The 20,335-nt window shown below is 30.4% G+C and overlaps 1 protein-coding gene across 1 annotated transcript; it reads left to right on the top strand.

Annotated features, from left to right (window-relative positions):
- Nucleotides 1-3,935: 3,935 nt before the first annotated feature.
- On the top strand, nt 3,936-4,514 carry LOC133815037 (uncharacterized). The gene has a single exon (XM_062248093.1). The coding sequence runs from the start codon at nt 3,936-3,938 to the stop codon at nt 4,512-4,514; it is 579 nt and encodes a 192-aa protein (XP_062104077.1).
- The last annotated feature ends 15,821 nt before the right edge of the window (nt 4,515-20,335 follow it).

Raw genomic sequence — 20,335 nt, 5'->3', positions numbered from 1 at the left:
CTAGTTAATAGGTACGTGCTTACCCGGTAATTTAAAAAAAAATATTTTTGTTAACTATTATTTTTTCAACATTTTTGTAAAAAAAATTGTCATTTTTATTTGTTTAGATTATATTAATTTAATTTTAATTCAATTTTTTAAAATGAAAAATTATAACAAATAAAATGAGTAATTATCTAAATAAATAATTACCAATTCAATTATTACAATTTTTTCATGTTATTATTGATTTTATTTATTTATCCATCTCTTATTATTAGTGTATTACTTATACTAATTACAGAGTATATTACTCAAAATGTATATACCTCACTTTATAATAAATTAGTAATTTATTTTATTAGGTTATTTGTAATTTAATATTCATATTATATAAAAAATTATAATAAACAAAGTCAAACTTAAAAAATACTGCATAATAAATGTAAAGTTTGTTTAATAATATACATCATTAATAACTGAGATTGTAGATTAAAAATTTAAGAATGAAACATGAAAGTTGTTGACTGTGTTTTTTAGCCAACGACGTGAGAACGTCAAATACGACAAACTTCAAGAGAATTTAAATAACACAGACAGTTTAATCATGAAAAGTAAATAACACACAAGATTTTTATAGTGGTTCAGCCCCGATCAGTCGGTAATAGCCTAATCCACTTAGAGTTGTGATTATAGATCTGTACTCAAGATCAGATGGACTGAGCCAATTAAGTTTCTTCAGTACAGATTGCAAAAATACAAGAATCTTTTCAAATACCGGCACTTTCTCTCTCTAGAATACTCAGACCCAAATTTTCTCTCTCTAGAAAGAAGAAGCAGAAGCCCCTCTCTAATCCCATAAGCCCTCTATTTATATGCTTAGGGTCATACATCTGATATCCCCTAGAATCGAGATATTTTATTATATTTATTACATTTAAATTACAAAAAACATTCAAAATGTAACAAAACCCCCCATTTGTGGGAAGAATGAGAGATTCCCGCGTATCTTGTTGAAGCTGTTTCTGGGAATCTTGACTTAGTGCTCCTCTAGCTAGTTGATCCACCTCTCCTACTGACCACTCATGCAAGTGCTGGTCGGACATGTGCATGGTGGTAGGACACACACTTGTTGGTAGGACAAACATTTGCTGGTCGGACATGTGCATGGTGGTAGGACATGCACTTCTCTCCTCTAACATGGCACTCTCCTCTAGCATGCCATTTCTTTATTTGGACAACCATGCACTTGTTGGACATACGCATAAAGACCAAATTCTTGGGCTCTCCTCGGACCACATCCTTGGGGTCTCCTAGGACCACTCTCTTGGGGTCTCCCAGGACCACTCTCTTGGGGTCTCCTCGGACCAAATCCTTGGGGTCTCCTAGGACCAAAGTCCCTTGGGCTCTCCTCGGATCACATCCTTGGGCTCTCCTAGGATGCACTCTCCTTAGCTCTCCTAGGATGCACTCTCCTTAGCTCTCCTCGGACCACACCCTTGGGATCTCCTAGGATGCACTCTCCTTAGCTCTCCTAGGATGCACTTGGCTTGGTTATGACATCTTTCAAGCAGTTCAAATTCTTCGTCAGTCTACCGGGTCACTTTATCACAACTCTGAGGAGTCAATGTATTTATTGACTATTAATATGTCTTTTATTGACCATGCACTGCCACTTGTCACCTTTATTGCCACGTCATTGATCTCCAATTTTTGGGGATAACAAAAGTAATATCTAATCCCAAATTATAATTTCCTTCTAATTTATTAAGAAAATAACAATCGTGCCTTTATATATAGTAAATTATAAACATAATAAATTAATAGATAAAAACAAATGAAAAAAAAAGATAAAATTAAAAGAGCATATTTTAAAAAAGTACATTCAATTAGAAAACAAAATACATCACAAGTCAGTGAGATATATCATCATAAGAACAAAAATTGTCAGAACTAAAATGATGAAACAAAATTAAATATTTTTTAAGAAAATTATTTTTTTAATTGCCTACACAATCTAAAGAAGTATAATAAATTGTGCACATTTTTCATATAATAACATTTAAAAAAATCATATAATAATATTTATATAAAAGTTTTATTTTTTATATAATGGAAATATTTAATGGATAAAAAAAATGAGAAATAAGTGTCACATATATAATAAGTAGAAGATTAGAATTTTAAAAAAAAATAGACACGTAAATTTGTATTTAAAAAATAAGATATAAATACTTAAATCTCTAAAAATATTACATTGAATAGATTCAGCAAAATAAACAAGCAAACGTTGAATAATAAAGTTATAATAAGGGATGGAAAATGACAAATAATTATAGTGAATCTTTCTACTAATAGGGAATATTCCTAACTTATTTAATCATCACTGTTTCTATATATTAGACCTCTTTTTATTTCTCGCTGTAAAAATTTTGTTGTAGTCAAAATATTAATAAATGAAGTGTAAGTGTGCATGCTTGACACCTTTTCATTTCCTTTATTATTTTCAGAAACGAATATTTTAATAATTTATTATAACAAATATATAACACTTCACTATGTCTTATATTGTCTTCTACATGTATGTAAAAATATAAGCCTAAGATTGTACTACGTCTCGTGATAATCTCCAAATTAATTAACTATAGGAGTTTAAATATAAATAGAAAATCTGCTGAATCAATTTGATAATTAAATCATGAATCAATAAGGACATGCTATTGATTTTCTTCATTAGCTTTAAAATATTTTGTCTAAATTAAAGTTAGCCAATAAAGAATTTTACAATAATAATAAGACCAAAACATAATTTTTTTAATGTAAAATACTTTAAAAGAATTAAATTTAAAGTAAAATTTATTTTAAATACTTAAAAAACTAATGAGAATCATTCCAAAAAACTAATTAAAGAAACATTTTTTTTAAACCAAATATTCATTAGTAAAATGTTTCTATCTTTTATTTAATCAAGAAAACAATACTTAAATCCAATATATTACTAAATATTAAAAAATAAAATATAAGTAGAAATAGCAATAGCAATCATAAAATAATTAAAGTAAAATAAATAAATAATTAACCAAAATCTTATACATATAATAATATTATTTAAAATAAGTAATATTTAAATCGAATATATCACCAAATATTATGAATGAAAGATAATTACAATAATATCTATGTGAAAGTTTCAGTTTCATGACAGATGCAGGGACTTAAAGCTTAACCATCTCAGCTTTGCCGATGATGTGTTATTGTTTTGCAAGGGTGATTTCAAGAGCATATATCTAATGTTGCAGGGGCTAAAGTTATTCTCAAAGTCCTCTGGATTGATCCCAAATATCAAAAAATCTGCCATCTACTGTAGTGGCATGAGTGAGGAGGAAATTCGAAGAGTAATTGATGTGTCAGGATTCAGTAGAAGTAATATACCGTTTAAGTATCTTGGTATACCCATCTGTGCCAAGAGAATCTCAGCTGATGAATGCAAATTGCTTGTTGAGAAGATGATAGCCAGGATTAAGAGTTGGAGTACCAGGAACTTATCATTTGCAGGTAGATCAACGTTGATTCATTCTGTACTACTATCTATTCATGCCTATTGGAATCAAATCATGATTCTACCTAAGGAAATTATGTCTGAAATTGAAAGGATCTGTAGAAGTTTCCTCTGGAAAGGGCAGAGCAACATGTCTGGGTCTGGAAGTGTGGCCTGGAATAGGCTTTGTAAGCCTAAGAAGGCTGGAGGAATAGGATTCACGAGCATTTCAAAATGGAACTGAGCAGCTCTGTTTAAAAATGTCTGGTCAATTGCAACAAAAAAAGACAATCTATGGGTTAAGTGGGTGCATAACGTGTATATAAAGAATGAGGAGTGGTGGAGTTACAAGGCTCCACCCCAAAGCAGCTGGTACTGGAGGAAGTTAGTGGTGCTTAAAGATCAAATCAAACAGCTTATGGACCCTGTGCATTTTACACAAAAGACTTATCAAATTTCCTCAGGTTACAAAATGCTTAATCAGATGCAAGAAAGGTTCCATTGGAGTAAAGAAGTCTGGTGCAGGTTTAACATCCCAAAGCATAGCTTTGTGCTTTGGATAGCAGTACAGGATAGACTCAAAACCAGAGAAAGACTTCGAAGGTTCAACATATCAGAAGATTCATCTTGTATCCTCTGCAATGGAGCAGAAGAAACAGTGGTCCATCTGTTTTTCGGCCGCTCATTCTCTCAGGATTGCTTACAACAATTGAAGACTTGGCTGGGTTGGAAAGCTCATACAGAATCGTTAAAGGGACTTCTTAGGTGGATAGACAGGTCCAAGAGAAGCAAGTTTCAGAAGAAAGTCTTGGCTGCATCTGTTGCCTCGCTGGTTTATCACTTATGGCAGGCTCGGAACAACAAGCTCTGGCAATCAAACATTGTATCTCCCAAGTTGTTAGTTCAGGAAGCAAAGTGGCAAATTAAAACTAGGATAACTTGTATTATGCCTAAGCATGTAGATCACGTTGATAAGACATGGTTTGACTTATTATAACTAGTTACTATTCTTGTATAGAGTATACGGGCCTTAATGCAAATAGGTGCCTATAGGTTGTAATATTGTTTGTGGAGTAATGAATTGCTGCTGATTCATCAAAAAAAAAAATCTATGTGAAAGGCTAATAAAGTAAGATAAAAAAATAAAAATTTAGAAATGACAAAAGGAAGAATAATGGAATATAAAGCTAGTTTTTAATTACTTCCTCTCTCTATATATATTTTTCATGTACATTATATTACTTCTAAAAAAATTATTTTTCTTAAAAGAATCCTACAAAATATTTGATTAAATAAAATATTTACAAATACTAATTTTACTTTTTAATAAAACTGTATTTTATAAACATTCAAATAGATTATATATTTAAACACTCTTGACAAAATGTATTTTCAACTAATTGATAAATGTATTTAAACAATCTTGAAACATGATGTGATTAATATTTTGTATTATGTTAACCACCCACGATCATGTAGTTAATCTCATATAATTTTCACTATATGAGATATATTATGATGTAGAAAAAAATTGATTATATATTTATATAACTTTATAAATTTGAAGAATGTATAATATGCATAAGAATATTTTATTGTTATCTTGTAAAAATTATTTCTTTAGTTCACGTGGCACATGTGCTCATGTATGCCATAGTCTCAAGAGCCCAGTGTTTAGAAAACCCAATTATTTCAAGTCCAAGTTCTTTCCTTCCAATTTTCAATTCTCGTTACAATATTACAAAAGTAATAAAATAAAATTGTTTCTCTCTCTCGCGGATGTACTTGTAAAACTGAAACTTGAATACAAATGTAAAACAAACAAAATAAAGATAACCAAAACAAACAATCAAACTACAAAAGACAAGATACACTACTATGGAATCTTTTTATCGATATGGAATATTCGAGTTATATTTAGCTGTTCAATTGATTTAATGGTGAAAAAAAAGGTTTCCACAAGTGCAGACTTTGAAACGAATCCTATCATTGGCCAAAAGTAGGGAGCTAAAAAAAGGTACAAGTTGTACATACAAGTATGAGTGAACAGAAAAGAAAAACGAAAGAATAATAACTTTTAAGAACGATTTCCACGAAATGATTTCTTCTGTCTCCCAACATGTATAAAAGAATAGCAACTTCTCTGTCTACACATCTCAAAAAAAAAAAACAGAGCAACTTTGTAGTAGTAGTAGGAGCTCCAAAGAGAGACATGGCAGCAAGGAAAATCTCATCAGATTTCGAAACGGTAATGAAAATGAATCAGAACCCATCCGAAAATAACTCAGAAGTCCATGAATATATGAAGCCCAACTCAGATGTGACAACGAAGAAGAAGAAAGAGTTCAAACCCATAATTTGTGATGTAAACCCTCCTCAGAAAAAGTTGGTGAAAACAATGATGTTTGAATATATAATCAAGACGTCCACTGATTTCTTCCATGAAGGGCCTTCGAGTTCTGTTGTGGCCAAAAAAACCCATGAAGAGAATTAGTAGCTGAGCTGAAGATGAGGTCAAGTGAAAAATAAACAAGTGTATGTAGGTATGATGTTTCTATGTGTCTTGTTTGGTTCATGTTGTGATTTCTTAAGTTTTCATTGGTTGCTTTTCATGGTTATGTAAGTCTATTGGTTCGAATGTAATAGTTGGGTTTGTTTTATGAAGTTTGATATTAATGAAGTTTTTTATTATTGGCTTCATCTTTAATCTTCTTCTGGTTAATTAGTCCTCATGTAAAACAAGAGTGAGTTGGACCATTATATTTTAAAATCTTGAGAATGTCAACGTATGAAAAGGCTGAAAGTGAATACATAATTTCACATTGGCAACAACTACAATTAAAAAAAAAATTGAGTAAAAAGAGTAGTTTCATTGAGGCAAAAAAGCCAATAACTCATACAAGGTAGAATCACAAATTAAGTCATAAGCAAACAGGTAAGCCAGGCTTCGAAGCTCTGGACATCTCTACACTGAGAGCCAATTGAGGTAAGGAATGAGTTAAATCATTATTAGCACGATTACAATGATTAAAAGAAACTAAATTTAGATTACTTCCCAACCGAATGATGTCCCGGATAACCATTCGAATTACTTGGGAGACTCTTAAGCAGTCTGTCCTGAGATGAACTTTGTGGTACCCAAGCCTGAGACAGAAGGCGAGTCCCTGAGCCAAAACACGATTACAGGTAATGTTTTTTTGTTTCTAGAGAATGTTTTATTTTTTTTGTTCAAAGAAAGAAAGAAAAGATAATGACCTTCCTAATTTCACTTGGTTCAATTTTTGGCAATTTTGCTCAATAGAGCAACCCCTCTAAAAATGAACATGATGATTTGTGAATCACTAACCAAATAGCACTCGAATAAAATGATTTTCTATCTTTGTTCTAAGAAAAAAAGTCCATTTCTATTCAATTCTATTGTTAATTGCTACAGAGATTTACTAGTTTTGGTCTAGTAATTATTGGGGATTAACCCTTCAATTTTTGGGGAGACTTGTTGGTCCATAGGCAAAGTTTGACTTGTTTCATGGATGTATTGGACTTGGATACCAAGTTAAGTAAGAATCTATCTAGTGCTTGTGGAGAACATGGTGCACAAATAAAGTCAAGAAAGTCAAGAAGCGAATATACATTCTTAGCTTAATTAATAAGAAAAATCATTAAGGAAAGAGTAATGATATCTGCACAAAAAATATACACTCAAATATTACACACAGTGACGTGTCACTGTTTTTTTAAAACAGTGAGTCTTAGTTTTAATAAATATGATTGGCTAGACTAAACTGCCACATCACTGTATGTAATATTTGAGTGTATATTTTGGGTGCACATTTCGTTACTCTTAAGAAAAGAGTAACGATATGTGCACTCAAAATATGTACCCAAACATTACACATAGTGACGTGTCACTGTTTTTTAAACACAGTGAGTTCCAATTTTAATAAATGTGATTGACTAGACTATAAACTGCCACATCACTGTGTGTAATATTTGAGTGTATATTTTAGATGCACATATCGAAAGGTTGTGAGGTCTGAGCTCAAATCATGAAATGTTGTGAAGCACACAAATACACATCAAGACTTTTTGTTGTAATTAATTATTTTCTTTTGTAATTAGTTAGTGTATGTTCCTCTCTATTATTCTTTGTGGAGTTTCCATTGCATGAGGAAGGACAGAGCATCTAGGGTTGTCCTTGAGTATAGGTGGGTTAGGCCCAAATTTCGAGTTCCACCTTAAAGGATACATGAATTTTAGAAAAATATCATTTTATGTATAAAAGTTATAAAATAATATTTTTGTTCTTTATTTGTCTTGGACCTCACCCATCTCAGGCTCGCCCTTGAGTCCATTGATAATAATATAGAAAATTCCCAAAACCCTTTTTATTCTGCTCAATCCCACTAATGCTTCTAGTTTCTAGCTTTAGGAAGCTTTTCTTTTGATAATATAAATATATAATAGGGGGGTTAGTTATTCCCTCTAGTGTCCCCCTTTTCCACATCAATTTAAGGTCATAATTGAGTTGATTTGCTTCCCACTACTTTATTTCCCAGCTATCTCAGGAGACCAGACCATTAACTTGGTTTGAATATGGTTTATAATAAAATTTAGTGATAAGCATTAATCTAATTTAATTAGTGTGAAGTAAATGGGTGGGGTTTAAGATATGTTATTAATTGTCAGTGAAAACTATTGGTGCTCAAACTCAAAATCTTTGGAAGAGACAATTCTCAGGGTTTTAATTGAGAGTTCAAATAATAAAATTACTTAAATAGTTAATATCACTGCACTAAGAGCACTCAAATCAGCTTCTTTACTCTCTTTTTTCAAAATACATCACTAAATTTTTTTTTTTTAATTTTACCAAAAACTTTTATATTACATTATATATATATAAATTTTTCTATATTTTCTCCTTTTACAATATTTAAATATTATATTTCTAGATATTATTTATTTATTTATTTAAATAAAAAAAACGAGAGATAAAGAAAGAAAAAAAATAAAAAAATATTTTTTTTATATTACAAACGTAACATGCTAAACGAAAAAATGCATTCAAATATAGATTTAATTTTTTACGGTTTTAGGATTACCTACTTTATGTGTTTTCTAATAGCATTCCCTACAGACAACGTTTGACTCCTCTACTTTTTTCTTTTGAAAAATTAAGTTCTATTTATTTTTATTAAGTTAGAACATCGATCTTTTTTGTGGTTTTGAAAATTACAAAATCATACTCAAATAATCTCGGTTATAGTTTTCTACACAAATCTACTCATTAGTCTTTTTTCTTTTCTTTCTTTCTTCTCTTTGTAAATTGAGTTTTTGTTATCTAAATTGAAGTTTATTGTTATCTAATACTAATATGGTAAGACTTAATTATTAAGTTTGAATTATTTGCATATTCGTTTTAAAGCACATATTCCATTCTTCTTTTCTTCTTTTATTTATTTTAAAATTAAAAACTAAGTCAAGGGGAAAAGAAAGTGGTGAAAACAATTCAAGATTCAAAGGGAACAAACATAGAAATATCTTCTCATGTTCCCTATTTCCACACTGCTTTATTTTCTCTCTTTCTCTCTATAGACTAGAGATAGAGATTCGAATTTATTGCACTACTTTGATTTTCTATTTCTTAAAGATTATATATATATATATATATATCTCTTCTATATGTGTAGATAACAAAAATTTTTGGTTTTAACAGTTTTTTATTTTTTTAAAGTTAACTTTAACGGAATATTCTTATATTTAACGGTAGTTTGTAAACACTTAAACTTAAATAAAATAAAATAAATAATTAAAAAAATAAAAGTATGATATTTTTGAGATATTTTATTATGATAATTATTTAAAAATAATAAAACAAATTAAAGTATGATATTTTTGAGATATTTTATTATGATAATTATTTAAAAATAATAAATAATTAAACGAATTAAAATATGATATTTTTTTTAGATATTTTACAATAATAATTATTTAAAAATAATAAAATCATACGTTTTATAACTTAAATAAAATTTAATTAAACTTAAACTCATTTATTAGAATAATATCATATTAAACATATAATATAATCTATTGTGAATTAGCAACATATTATTTTTTTAAAACTAGTAAGAAACTTATTAAATTTAAAATCCACGTATAATATTTAATATTACATTAAACATATAATATATAATCTTTTGTTTTCACTATTAAATTCAAAAGTTAGAACAAACATAAACTTAAACAAAAATAAAAAATTATTTAATTAAAATTTGATATTTATTTAAAATTTATATGATATTAATATAAATTTAACAAAAATAATTAATAAATTATATAAATAAAACTAAACAAACGTCAATATTGCATGTTGTTTGTACCTAGTATATATATATATATATATCAATATTCATTGACCAAATTACAAACCACATCCACATGATGACTACCTTTAATTCTCTTGATTAAACAAAGAGCAAGCCTAGGTCAATATCTCTATGTCTTAGCATTTTAATTATTGATTAAATTTTGTTTCATTATTTTTTTTCTTTCTAAGCATTTTTAAAAAGTAATTGTCTATATTATTTGGGAATTTATAATTGTAATATAATGGCAAAAGAAATTAGTGCAGCCTTACTTTTGCTCCAAAATAATTTGGAATCTTGCGGTGGACTAAATTCAACGGATGAAATTTTCTTGTACCGAAAAGGGGTACACTGTTGCACTGTATATACTGTAGTTATATAGCACACTTTATAAATTTTCAGGAAATTCTAAATAATTTATAATGACGAAAATCATGTTTAAATAAGTTACTTTCCACACGTATAAAAAAACAGTCACGCATGCAACAAATTATTTGAATCTTATTTTTCGGCACTATAAATTATTTAGAATTTCTTGAAAATTTGTAGGATGTTTTAAATAACTACAATATACATGGCCATAAAAAAACTTTGTAATGAAAATATTTTCCAAGCCAAAAAGTAAAGAGGAGTGTACCATTTTGGGGGTGCACCAGAAATTTTCCCCAAACGATTAAATTGATAGTACTAAATTTTATCAATTTATAAAACAATGGGTCCTCGTTATGATTGTTTGAACGTAAACTATTAGAAAAAAAATGGTTTATATATTTTTAGACCCTATGTTTTGTCTTATTATCTGTTTAAATCTTATATTTTGACAAATTATTTTTTGGACCCTATGTTTTGTAAAATGGTTCAAATATGCCCCTAAACCTGATTTTGATGAACAAAAAATTGAATATAAAAACACAATTCTTAGGCAGAATGACTGTATTTTTGTTTTGAGTTGTTAGTTTGATGAATTATTTGTGATTTTAGTTCAAAAAACTTTAATCAAAATCGGGTTTAAGAGTCTATTTGAACTATTTTAGAAAATACATGGTCCAAAAAGTAATTTATCAAAACACATGATCCAAACAGGTAATGAGCCAAAACATAGGGTCTAAAAAGATATAAACCAAAAAAAAAATTCAAAATTACATAAATCTTAATAATAATATCACCCATTAATTAGGAGCAGGCTGACTCAGACATAAGGCCAATTAGGCAAAAGATTAAGACCCATAATTTTTTAATGAGAAATAAAGCCCAAAAATTAAAATAAAAAAGACATAAAAAAGTAGGATTACTTGATAAGTACCCAATTTTAAGACTAATTAACTAAAATTAGCCATTAAATAGATTAAGTTAAAATTTATGCATTATTATAATGATATTTTTCATAATAACCTTACTTATACACATATAACTTAGGTATGACTAAATGATATAATTAGTAGATTCAAATAAATATTAGGTATAAAATTAATTTTTTTTTAAAAATACCTAAAAATTAAATATCATCTATAAAACTGGACTTTCATGTAGTTTGTACTAAAAAAAAATTGTATGACAATAAGGCATAAAGGCCACGAAAAAATATTTTTCCAAAAATTAGGGCCCAATTTTTATTTCTTTCTAAAAGTAAGGCCCAATTTTTTTCTAAATATAGGGCTTCAAAGATTATTTTTTGGGCCTAAGAGTATCTCCATCCTTGATACTTTATTTGGTGTCACACCAACATCAAATTTGGTATCAAAAACTATTTTCACTCCAATCACAACACTAAAAACTACACAAAAAAAATATTCTTTATTATTATATTATTTTTTTAAATAATGTGATTGTGAATGTTGAGAATGTGTACTATTAATTATAATGATAATGTGATATTTAATGTGTTCAATTTTAATTTTTTTAATGTGTTTTTAAATTTGTAATGTTTCTATTGTGTAATATTAAAAAAAATACAAATATTTAATAATGTTTTATTTAAATTATAATTAAAAAATAATAATTTGTGGTATATATAATTTAATTTCTATATAATAAACTAAATTCTAAATTATATAAATAATAATATAAATATATATATAAATAATAATATAAATATATATAATAATAATTATATATAATAAAATAATGAAAGAAATGAAAGAAAAAAAAGTATACCGTGTGCTACACGGCATATATGCTATGTACTGTAGCCTAAACAGTAAATTTGATATATACATGCCGCTTCATTGGAGGGCTCCTACTGCATATATGCAATTTTACTGATACGTTGGAGAACCTCTAAGGCCTCGTTAAGGATTGAGTGGACCCTGAATAGGAGTAAAGTACTTTCAACATGCATATTTTTGCTCTTTATTTATATATATTTTAAGTGACCAACTGATCAGCTTTTGACTTTTCTTTTTGTCTGTGTTCTACAATATCATTTTAATTAATATGCATATTATCAATTTAGTTAATATTTCACACCATTCATAAATTAAAGCCAAACTAATTAAATCTTTATTATTATATAAATAGATTTACTTAATTGACTTGTTGCTGATTTTAAAGGATTTCTGTTAATCAAAATGAAATTCTAAAGAAACTTCAATGAATTTTCAGGGGTTCATGTGTTGTGTGGCTCTAACTTCTTAAATATATTAGCTTATTTTATAGTATCCAACTAGGGATATCGTTGGTTTGGTTAGTTGGCCGTCTTTTTAGAGTAATATATACATTTTGATTCAATCCTTACAATTCTCCATGGGACAAAAAAATGTTCATTGGATCACATTCAAATGATTTAAGCTCTTCCGACTCAATCAAATTATTTATTGAATGTTGAATTTTTACAACCGATCCAATTCAATTGAATTGAGTCAATCAATCCGATCAAATGTATAATTTGATTGGATCGGTTCCATCTATTGGATGCATCCCCTAATTTTTTATTAGATCAAATCGGATTTATCTTATCCTTTAGTCTTTTTAAATCCAATTTTCATGTATATTTCAATTATAAAACACACAAATTAATCATCAAAATGAAAACACTATTTCGTTATAATAATTTAGGTGCATACAACACAAATTCATCTAAATTAGAAGCATATATGAAATTAGATGATTATTGAATCGGTTCGGTCGATTTTTATTAGATGTTGGACCCCTATCCAACAACCGATCGTTCTAATTTAGATTTTTAAAAATTATATCTGATCCGATCCAATGCTAATTGGATATTAAATTTTTGGCAGTCGTTTATAATTAGATTGAATATATTCTGTACACCCCTAAGTCAAAGTTAAAATGATAAAAAGAAAAAACCACACGTTGTTGTCAATTGAAAGTGGATTGTACCATCTAGAACATAATATTTTGGCAATTTGTATAGAATTTATTGCACTCCTTTCACTTTCTATTTCTTAAAGATTATATATATATCTATCACTATTCAATGACCAATTTACAAACCACATCCACAAGATAACTACGTTTAAGTAGGCAATTTCTCAATACCTAGCATTTTTAAAAAGTAATTGTCTATATTCTTTTCCTTTTTGCTCCAAAATAATTTGTCAATTTCTAACCACATTTACATGATAACTACGTTTAAGTAGGGAATTTGGCATGCTTTTTCGGTGCATGTTTTGATAAATAAATAATTGTCAAAACTAACCAAACAATTCAAACCGTAACTGTCCACCAATACCATCATAAATATGCTTTTTATTACAAGTTGTATTTGTTAGTGACAAAAATTGGTCTTAATTAGTGAAAATGACAATTTTTTTTAAACTATAGTTTAGTTTTGATAATTTTTTACAAAATAACATCTGTCTAAAAGTTTAGATCAGCTGCCTAAAAGTTTCGACCAGTTATCTAAAAATTTTCAACCAGCCGTCTAAAAGTTTTGACTAGTTATCTAAAAATTTTCGATCAGCTGTCTGTATTGTTGAAGGCTATTTTGTAAAAAATTATCAAAATAAAGTCAGAATGCAAAATAACTTTAAAAAATATGTCATATTAAAAAGGAACACTTATATTTAAGTTTTGACTTACATTTAATTAGCGAAAATGATATATATTTTTTGAAGTAATTTTGAATAATGATTTAGTTTTGATAATTTTTTACAAAATAATTTCTGATTAAAATTTCGACTAACTGTCTGAAATTTTTTGACCAGCTGTCAATACTGTTGGATACTATTTCGTAGAAAAATATCAAAACTAGGTCAGAGTGCCGAATAATTTAAAAAATATATGTCATTTTAACGAAGAACCCTTATATTTAAGTTTTGATTTTTGTGTTTGTGTGAAAATGATGGACAACGGAGAGAAAAAGAAAGAAAGAAGAATAACTTTGCCAAACGAGACGTACGCGCTTGCCACGAAATGCTTTGATTGTTCTCTTCTTGTGTTAAGCTCTCTCTCACTCCCTCACTCTTATAAAAACTCAATTGAAGCAAAGGCTGAAACCATTTTCATCTAAACAATCAAAATCCTTCGTTTACACAACTCAAAAAAAGAACATGGCAGCAAGGAAAATTTCAGATTTTGAAACGGTAACGAAGATGAACCAGAGCCCATATGAGAAAGGAGAGGTTTTGAGCAATGAGTCAGGTGTCTATGAAGATTTGAAGTCCAACCCAGAGAAGACAACGAAGAAGAAGAAAGAGTTCAAATCCATAATTTGTGATGTAAATCCTCCTAAGAAAAAGTTGGTGAAAAAAATGATGGTTGAATATATAGTCAAGAAGTCCACTGAGTTCTTCCATGGCGGGTATGATGTCTCCGGATAACCCAACATTCCTCTGCTCTGTTTTCTATTCAATGTGTCTACTTTAGTTTAGTTAACAGTGATTTCTCATATTTCAAAAAAGAAAAAGAAAGAGTTATGTTTTAAGTTTTCTTGGATGGCTTTTCATGGCCATGGTCATGTAAGTTTGTTTTACGAAATCTGATATAATTAAGAGAAATTGTTGAAAATGATTTTTTTTTTTTTTAGTGATTTTGTACTCCAACCTAATGATTTTTTGCAAAATGATCTTTGTCTAAAATTTGATTAATTGTCTAAATTTTTCGATCAATTGTTTGAATTTTTCGACCGGCTGTCTAAATTATGAGAAGTCATTTTACAAATAATTATTAAAACTAAACTAGAGTGCAAAAAATAACTTTAAAAAATAAGTCATTTTGCTAAAGTAACCTATTATTAATGAAGTTTTGATTGGTTTCATGTTTAATCTTCTGTTATTTACTTTATTAGTTGGGTTGTTGGTTTATTTAATGGAGAGTTATGGTGTATTTCAATTAGTCCACATCTAAAACAAGAGTGAATTTGACCATTATGCTTAAAATCTAGAGAATATTAACAAGTGAACCACAACTATTTTTTCTTCTTTTGTACAGATAAGATTGGTTAATTAAATGATGATATTCAAAGATAGATCATTTCAATTTGGCCAATTTTGGTAATAGTGCTCAAATGAGAGAGTAAACTGCTTTTTTTTTGGTAAGTTTTTTTTGTATTATTATTTTCTTTTTAATATATGATTGTCCACCTTGTGACTGCACAATTCTATAAAATTCTGTTAATTGATATGTCTAATACTTTTCATGCTGAGTTTATGCCTAGAAGATTTGATAGCAAGCTTTCTATATCCACTAATTAAGTGTTTTAGTACAGATCTCTACCGATCAAGATTATGCACCCTATGAATCAAAAACTTCTATATACAGTAAAAGTATCAAGAACTTAGCAAGTGTTGGAGTTTTATGTCCTAATTAAAATCAATTTTTTTGTAATCTCATTTATTATCAATAAAATAATAAAAATTAATTTTTAACTTGGTCAACTACTTTTCTCATATGTTTTATTTTCATAATTATTTGTTTAATATAAATTTTTATTAAATCTCGAGCATATAACTAATCATATCTATAGTGGCGTAATCACAGTGGAATATAAATATGATTATATGCTCAAAATAAGTTAGTCCTAAGATTAGTCAGTGCACATGATTTACACTGACTTGTCAATCTACGATATGATCTACATACATATCGTAGTGTTATGTTCTTTCCAGAACATTAGTAAAGTAGACAAGATCGGATGTATTTGTTACATCGAACTGAACCGATATTAACATGAGATATGATAAGTAAACATACTGTTATTGTCTCTTCTAATCATATCATATACACTACTACAAAAAAAGCATTTTAGTGCAGGTCGCGAGTCCTCTATTTGAGAGCCTTAAAAGACTCGCATTGCGAATCCTAAAAACGATACGAGTCCTGAAAATTTTTATTTTTTAATTTAAAAAAATTAATTGGTGGGTTTTGAATCCGGCGGCGGGGCTCCGGCGACGGTGGTGCCGCCACCATTAAAAGGTGGTGGTTCGGAAAACAAACTATTGGGTTTTAAAGCCCAAGAAGCAATGAGTATGGTGGTGGTGGTCGTTCTGCTCGGGGTGGCTCAAGGTGGCCAGAATATGCTCGGAAAGTTTGGGAGAAACCCATGAACGACCGAACTTCAAGTGCCACGTTGAGGGCCTTAGGCCGCACGTGAGGTCGCCATCTCCGGGGGTCGAGGGTTTCGGGGCTTAATTAATAAGAAAAATCATTAAGGAAAGAGTAATGATATGTGCACCTAAAATATACACTCAAACATTACACACAGTGACGTGTCACTATTTATTAAAACTGTGGGTCTTAATTTTAATAAATGTGTTTGACTAGACTAAACTGTCATATCACTGTGTGTAATATTTGAATGTATATTTTGGGTGCATATATTATTATTCTTAAGGAAAGAGTAATGATATGTGCACAAAAAATATGCACCTAAACATTACACACAGTGATGTATCACTGTTTTTTAAAACAGTGGGTCTCAATTTTAATAAATGTGATTGGCTAGACTAAACTGCCACATCACTTTGTGTAATATTTGAGTGTATATTTTGGATGCACATATCATTACTTTTAGGAAAGAATATATGTGTACCCAAAATATGCACTCAAACATTATACACATATCGAGAGGTTGTGAGGTCTGAGCTCAAATCATGGAATGTTGTTAAGCACGCTAATACATATCAAGACATTTTGTTGTAATTAATTATTTTCTTTTGTAATTAGTTAGTGTATGTTCCTCTCTATTATTCTTTGTGGAGTTTCCATTGCATGAGGAAGGACAGAGCATCTAGGGTTGTCCTTGAGTATAGGTGGGTTAGGCCCAAATTTCGAGTTCCACCTTAAAGGATACATGAATTTTAGAAAAATATCATTTTATGTATAAAAGTTATAAAATAATATTTTTGTTCTTTATTTGTCTTGGACCTCACCCATCTCAGGCTCGCCCTTGAGTCCATTGATAATAATATAGAAAATTCCCAAAACCCTTTTTATTCTGCTCAATCCCACTAATGCTTCTAGTTTCTAGCTTTAGGAAGCTTTTCTTTTGATAATATAAATATATAATAGGGGGTTAGTTATTCCCTCTAGTGTCCCCCTTTTCCACATCAATTTAAGGTCATAATTGAGTTGATTTGCTTCCCACTACTTTATTTCCCAGCTATCTCAGGAGACCAGACCATTAACTTGGTTTGAATATGGTTTATAATAAAATTTAGTGATAAGCATTAATCTAATTTAATTAGTGTGAAGTAAATGGGTGGGGTTTAAGATATGTTATTAATTGTCAGTGAAAACTATTGGTGCTCAAACTCAAAATCTTTGGAAGAGACAATTCTCAGGGTTTTAATTGAGAGTTCAAATAATAAAATTACTTAAATAGTTAATATTACTACACTAAGAGCACTCAAATCAGCTTCTTTACTATCTTTTTCAAAATAAACCACTTAACTTTTTTTTTATTGTACCAAAAACTTTTATATTACATCATATATATATATAAATTTTTCTATATTTTCTCTCTTTACAACATTTAAATATTACATTTCTAGATATTATTTATTTATTTAAATATAAAAGACAAGAGATAAAGGAAAAAAAAAGAATAAAAAAAGAATTAAAAAAATTTAAATGATAAATAGTGCGTAGCTAAATGCGACCCGTGTTGGTTGAGTTTTTATAAGCTGCTTTTGGGCTTCTGAAGCTCCAAAATCACTTCTGATGCTAGTTGGGTAACTATTGAGTTTTAATTTTTACTTTTAAAAAACTCTTTTAATAGAAATCAACTTTAGCAATTTTCTCAAGAAGAACTTCATAAAAAGCTCAGCCAAACAGAATCGTAGAGAATGATATACTTTTACTGTAGCTTAGCTAAACACCTTAATTGTTATATATCATTTGATGGAGAAATTTTTAGTATTTTTACTATATTTTTAGATTTGTAGCTATTTTATATGATCTACTACGAGTGTTCTAAGTATAATTTTTAGAAGTAGTTAAGCATAATTATCTGGGTTTTGATTCCCAGATATATTCAAGATGACTTTACTTTGCATTATTTTCGTAAATGTGGGTATTTTTTCAAGATCTATACGTTTAAGATGCTCATATACACATTTGAGAAGGTTAAAACTTAAAAATAAACCAAAAAAATGTCTTAAACATGAGGTATGTTTGCACTTTTGTATTTTCTACCAGTGTTACACTGGATTTAATTACACTAGGTTTTGTTCCAAAATAATCAAGCATTATTCTAGAAGATTTTACTTTTCATGATTTTTCGTATATATTCTAACTTTAATTTATCACATCAAAATTAATCAATTTAAAGTCATTTAAGTTTTTTTATCATATAATATTTTCCTTTCTATTTATGTTCTTTTTTCACCGTATTAATTTGATGCCTTCAGAAACCTCCAACAAAAACCAAATTCGAAACTTTATATTTAGAATATTGATATTATAATATAATCTATGCATTGGATGACATATGTTATTTTCAGGGGTCATGTTGTGTGGCTCAAATTTCTTAAATATTGCTTGCTATTATATGTTCTTTGTACGCTCTGATTTTCCCAAGGGCTGATTAGCGAGCTGAGTTGCGGCCTAATCATGATTATCTTGTAGGTATCCCCGAAACTGGAGCTGCCGTCATAAGACCATACATCCTTAGCTCGAGGTAGCCTAAGGATTCGCCTCTGACATCTTAAAGACAGAGTCCGGGCTCTGAAGGCCGAAGGACGAGTCAAGCATCCAGCCCGTAGTACGAGCTAGAGTTGAAGGATATGACCCTTTATGAAGTCAGCCACGCAAGGTAAACGTGCATATATCAGACATCACGTGTTTGATATATCCCTGACTTCTCGGACACGCAGCAGGAACGTGCGTATTCAGACACCCACGACTGGGTTGGGCTGTGCGGCCCATTATCCCCTTACCTATTGATTTGACCACACTTATGTGTCAGGTTTAGGAATTAATCATGAATGTCACAGAGTTGACATGATAGGTAAGAAGGTCACGGGATGACCTTCTTACCAACTCCCAGGTGCCTTCTCCTATAAATATGGAGACCTTGAGAGTTAAAAGGGGTTGGATTCCTTGCTGTAAAAAAGGGCCTGTAATCAAATATCCAGGATATAACAATAATATTGACTAGTGGAGTAGAAGGATTTTAACCTTTGAACCACTCAAAAAACGTACTTGGAGTCACCATTTCATTTCCTAAGATCACATATCTGTTTCGGTTCAACACAAGCGCTAATCCCTTTCTCTTCTTCTCTTAATTTCCTGTTGGCGAAGAACCGCGTCAACAGTTTGGTGCTTTCGTTGAGAGCAAGTTCGGTTAGTGCTGTCGCAAACATCCAACTATGGTGACTACTCGATCCAGGCATGGTAACGAGACAGAACAGCATGATGGGCAAGAGGCTCATCATATCGCAGTCCCTGATGAACAAATTCCTAAAGCTCAGCAACGGCCAGGAAAGCAGCCGGCGGGCCAAGATGACACTGGAAGTTCGGCGCCCCGGCCGCCTAATCCGAACTCGTGTTATTACACTGCGGTGGAGATGGAGAATGCTCAGTTGAGAAGCCAGCTAGCAATAGCCAATCAACAGATCAAGGATGTGCTGGCCCGACTACCCCCTCTCACAACCGACGCTAACGTCGGAGAGAGGCGAGGCGAGGCTCCTAAGTCTCGCCGGGGTAATCGGTCCAGGCACAGCCGCTCGGACAGACTTCCAACAACCAACTCCACTCCCTCGTCGCACCGACGAGAAGCAAACTTCGAAGGAATGCCTAGAGCCGAATAACAGCAATACAGCCGTTCAGTCAGAACGTCGACTCCTAGCTCCCAACCATCCTCGAGAGCACCCAGGGGAGCTCGAGGAAATTCCTGAAGGAGGTCCGAGGAGGGCTCGCAGCGTCAGCCTGTCCCCAATAACCGTCCTGCGCCTCGTCCGGACCGCCAGGCGCGGGACCCGCAGGTTGGCAGGGCCGAAAGGCCCCCACCTAATCTGATCCGTCCTGACGGAACCAGGATCGTCTCCCCAGT

The sequence above is a fragment of the Humulus lupulus genome, chromosome 1, assembly GCF_963169125.1.
Source record: "Humulus lupulus chromosome 1, drHumLupu1.1, whole genome shotgun sequence".
Taxonomy (NCBI): Eukaryota; Viridiplantae; Streptophyta; class Magnoliopsida; order Rosales; family Cannabaceae; genus Humulus; species Humulus lupulus.
The sequence above is the reverse complement of the archived record's forward strand: the minus strand, read 5'-3'. Positions and strand labels throughout refer to the sequence as shown.